Source organism: Haliaeetus leucocephalus, unplaced genomic scaffold, assembly GCF_000737465.1.
Source record: "Haliaeetus leucocephalus isolate CR32 unplaced genomic scaffold, Haliaeetus_leucocephalus-4.0 Scaffold932, whole genome shotgun sequence".
NCBI lineage: Eukaryota > Metazoa > Chordata > Aves > Accipitriformes > Accipitridae > Haliaeetus > Haliaeetus leucocephalus.
Window position 1 is genome coordinate 12,858,816 of NW_010973368.1, and position 4,667 is coordinate 12,863,482.

Here is a 4,667-nt window from a genome sequence, read left to right on the forward strand (position 1 = left end):
AAATGGTAGGAAGAGACTGGAGTCAGTTCTTAAGTGATGGATTTAAATGACAATGTTCATTTTATTCATCAGCCATAGCAATAATTCATGGATGACATTGTCACAGGACACCTCTTTGACAGTTCATGCCTAATGTCGCTGTCTCTCAAAGTTTTTTGCTGACCCTGTGAACTGCAAAAAGACACTTACAGTGAGTGTTACAGCAGAATAAGTCTATTGTCTCAGGGATTATATCTTTTTTGTCAATGTTTCTTTAAGATGTCCTAGGTAAAGAATTGGAACACGTGAGAAAGAACAGGTTGGTTGAGGGTAAACAACAATGGCCTAGGCAGCAAAGAGCTACATAAGGAAGAAAAGACTCTGTAGGGACCAGCTCAGGTGACTACCGATTGTCTGCAAGTCCTGGAGAAGATGTAGTGGAATTGTGAGGGACTTGTTACCTGTTGGGATAAAGCTTTTGGTGAGTAATCCAGACCTGAAAGCAGTCTGGACAAAACCACTTAGCAGAGACAATTCACTTGTAAAAATAACAGCAGACTTTACAAAAAATTGTCTTCCAAGGAAAATTTGGAAAATGTATTAATAACTTGAATTACTCAACTAGGGAAAATATTACATTGAAAAACTGTCAGTAGTTGGGGGTTTTTTACAATTTTTTTGCTTATTAATTTGATAAGGAAATTCCTCATTTACTTCTGAATATCCCTCAATCAGAGGGTAGTTACTAGCACTAACTAGCCCATATGTGCAAACACTGTAGCCATTATAACTCATGCCGAATACCAGTATGCCCAATAACTCAGCAATTACTTCTTAGTAGGATTGACAATTTTCCCCATGAAAAGTGTGGTGCTGGTTTCTTTGTCAGAAATCAAGATAAGGAAGGGCCTGTTGAATTTGATGGTAACAGAAGGATGCAGAACTCTGGTAACAATTATGGCGGTGGCTCCTGCGGCCTCAGTTCCAGCCTCATCAACTTCCAGCAGGGCCTTGTGAATTGCCTGCAGGGGAAAGGAGCAAATGCTGTGGTTTATACATGGGACAGCAAGCAGGAGGTGAAGATAAACTCTCTTTTTATGGAATATTTAGGAGACGAAAGGAGTGATGAAGATCAGTGGACAAAACTTTATTGTATGGTAAATCTCAAATGGCCTGCAACAGGAGTGTTCTCCACGTCAGGACTGAATGGGGAGAGCCAAAAATAAAAATGAACGCACTGTCGATGCAGCTTCACCAGTGCTGAGTAGAGGGGGACAGTAACAGCCCATGTACTCGCTGGTTTGTTTTCTTAGATAGTTTGGACTTCCTCCAGCAACACTTTCTCTGTTATTCCAAGGTTAATGGAAGACTGCTATTTAAATGCTAATACAGGGGCAGTATTTGGCATCTCTGCCACATTAAAACGTAGTTTAAACTGACATGGAGAAATTCTGCTACTGCAAACTGGATGTTTCTTGGAAACTTTGAGGATATTAAAAAATTAGGTACTAATCCACACAAATATCATAATATACTCCTATTTTATAATTTACTTGACACAATCTTATCTAAGCAATCATATTCCAGTGCCAAGAAATCATTTAAGATCTTGTCCAACATTTCTATGTACTTAATATCCAGCCTTTTAATAATAATATTAAAATAATACAAAGGTGGGACAGCAGACCCTCTCTGTAGAAAAGCACAACTACTAAGCAAGCCCCTACATGTCATTGTGAGTTTTTACTTATAACTTCAGTAGGACAAGGAGGGAAAGTAAGTCTTTAAAAACCCCAGATATAATTGATTAGAGCCACCAACCACCTCCCCGTTAACATCTCCGTCTGTTCACTTACTTGTGAAACCCAAAGATTATGGCTGCCACTAATTCCAGACAGATCAGCATTACTAGAGAATACTTCAGTAATGCCCATTTCCTGGAACAGGTTTTTAACATCATAAGATCCACTAATAGAAATCTTTGGTAACCGCAGGTCTAATCTCCTGTTGAACAAAGAAAATGAAACAGAAGTGAAGCATTGCAGCCTTGTTTCAGCCAGCAGGCTGGATAGTATGCACTTCAGTGACACTTGAAAGCATTCTTTTGATTGCTAATTTGTTTGATGGTAGCTTTTATATACCCTGAGCAATTTTGGCATCTGTACCTACATTGTCTCTTTGATTTTAGAAAAATAAACTAATTTCTTCATTACCACTCTTTCTTCCCAGTGCCACAAACGCAGCTATGTGTTTTTTGGCTAGAGGGCTACAGAGAGTAAGCAGACCAACTGTGGAAAGGTTAAAAGAAGGGAAAAGGAGGATAAAATCTAAGACACATTGAAGCAAATGAATTGTTAGCACCATGAAAGAAGAGGTATGGTAGCCAAAAGGTAGCCAAGCAAGTCTTGGGGCAGTTGTTACAATGCTGTGTCCCCTTCTGTCAGGTCAGAAAGCCTGCAGCTGCTTATCGACTATGGTCTGCTCTGACTCATCTTGGGAATCGCTTAAAACTCCGCTTTATGAAATCAGGACATTATATCCAGGAGGAGGTGATCTGAAATTAATGCTTTCTCTTAAAAATAATGATGTGTCCTCAAATACAGTAATCCATCTCTCTAGAGTTACCTGGTCACAAGTCTGTTATGCCATTTACAAACCATTTCCTTGGAGAGAGCATCTTCCACTTGCTTCATCTTTCCATCATCAGGCAGAATGAGCAATGCTCGTGCAGTGCCCTGGTAAGGCAGCTCTACCACCTCGCAAGAGAGATCCTGGTCGTAGTAACTGTCATAGTTACTGTCACGCTGCATCATGTTGACTCTAACAGATACATTTGTGTTCACAAAAAAATCATCCTCATATGTATGCAAAGGATCAAAAGGCTTTTCCCAGGCAGCTAATGGAGGAAGAGAGAAGATGTTGCACTCAACCTTGTGAAGATCATAAAAAATGGCTGATACAAATCAGACCAACTTAAATGTTAGGATGTTGGAGGGCTGTTTATGGGAGAAGAGGATCATTAAATCACTTCAATGTCCTGCATAACACACAATAAAGCATTTTAGCTGTGCAGTAAGTCCAGCGTAGTTAGTGTAAGTCCTGTCTTGCTGAAAAACAACCAAAGGTTGATGAGGACCAGTTGAGAGAGTCCTGCTTCTATTGTAGCCATATGTTACCATTACCTGTGCCTTTTATGTAATTTCAATTCAACCCCTTATACATTCAGCCACAAGATCTTGTTATGCCTTTCCTGTTAGGCCATACCCGACTCAAGATGACTGCACTCAGCCTGGTGCGGAATTTGTCAGCAGAATAAAGGATCCTAACATTCAAGCAGGGCTCCAGAAGCACAGGCCCTCAAAATGCTATGTCCCAAGTTTTCATGCAGCGTACCTAGTAGATCTACCATAATATTGGGGACTCTGGAAGTGCAAGGATGTCAGTCCCCTAAGTTTGACTGGCACATACAGTCAGCACAGAGATCTTGGAAACGTCTTCAGTCATTATGCCCTCAGACCAGAGAGACTGCATGCAGTGGGTCCCTGTCTATGAGGCAGTCCACTAGAGTGGAACTTCTCTGTCCACAGCTTTCAGGAAAACTGGGCGAAAATCAAACAATCAGTGTTTCTCAACAATCAGATGCCCTGCTTTTGGCCAGACCTAATCTTTACTTTGAAGATCCTGCATGGTTTAGCTCTTTCCTAAATAGTCACTCTGCTAATAAATCATCAAGAGTTCCCTATAATTTTTGGTTTGCATCAAAATCACCTATTGGAAAATTATGTTAAATATCTTACCTTTAAAATAAACGTAGTTAACAAGAACCAATACAGTACTTGCATCAAGATGTCCAATTAATTCAGGAATTTTCCCCTTGGTTTTGTCCTCTACATATTTATTGATTTGCTTCTTAGCTTCTTCTGGTTTATTGAAATTGCTAGAAAAAAATTCTGCATCATAAAATTGTCTGGTATTTTCTAAAAATGTCTCCTGTGGTTTATACCCAATAGCTGTAAAAAGGGCATTCCCTATATTTAATGTGATGTTAACATCAGTACAGTTCAGTACTGCTAAAACTTTATGAAAACTTTCGTGTATATCATGCATGTGAATCTCAGTCAGATCGTCAAAGCCCAGTCCTTCAAAAATCTGAGACAGGGTGGTTGACTTAGCACCAATAGCCAGCATGGCAAAGGCAGTGGAGATGCTCACAGGAGAAAAGAAAACATTTTTATCAGCTTCTTTTGATATAGCCTGCTTGTAAAATCTAAATACAAAATCTGCATAGTTAGAACCTTGCTTGCTACAGTTATGTGTTAATAAATTTTCTGCTCCATCACGCAGATTAGTATTACTGACTTCATGGCAAATGTCTTCATGGCGGCAATGGGTTATGGCACAAAGAACAGCAAGGAGTAAACACAGGCACAGGAGATACTTCATCTTCTTTTCAAATTATTCTGTCACAAAATAAACAGTCATTAGATGAGCATATGGTAATGATGATCTTGGTAGTAAGAAATAATGAATAGTTTGTTAGCATAAATACTATATAGTGCAAATGTAAAGATCTAACGTACATAGGATATTTAAAGTGCCCATGGACACAATGATAAATGTCATTAATAAATTCAACCAAATTATAAACTAAAATGTCAGGCATAATAAAACCACAACATTCCATTGTA

At 39.1% G+C, this 4,667-nt stretch overlaps 1 protein-coding gene across 1 annotated transcript; it reads right to left on the bottom strand.

Moving 5' to 3' along the window:
- Positions 1-806: 806 nt before the first annotated feature.
- On the bottom strand, positions 807-4,422 carry LOC104841892 (serine protease inhibitor 2.1-like). Its single transcript, XM_010583888.1, has 4 exons — positions 3,777-4,422; positions 2,605-2,875; positions 1,836-1,983; positions 807-1,001 (listed from the first exon to the last, which is right to left on the bottom strand). Exons 1-4 carry the CDS (start codon positions 4,420-4,422, stop codon positions 807-809), a joined length of 1,260 nt encoding a protein of 419 aa, XP_010582190.1.
- Between the last annotated feature and the right edge of the window lie 245 nt (positions 4,423-4,667).

Excerpts from the sequence above, each read along its gene's own strand:
- LOC104841892 (XM_010583888.1), bottom strand. The coding sequence starts at position 4,422 with ATGAAGTATCTCCTGTGCCTGTGTTTACTCCTTGCTGTTCTTTGTGCC. Across the intron at positions 1,984-2,604 it reads CATAACAGACTTGTGACCAG|GAGATTAGACCTGCGGTTAC; the intron begins GTAACTCTAGAG and ends TTTGTTCAACAG. Across the intron at positions 1,002-1,835 it reads ATAATCTTTGGGTTTCACAA|GCAATTCACAAGGCCCTGCT; the intron begins GTAAGTGAACAG and ends TTTCCCCTGCAG.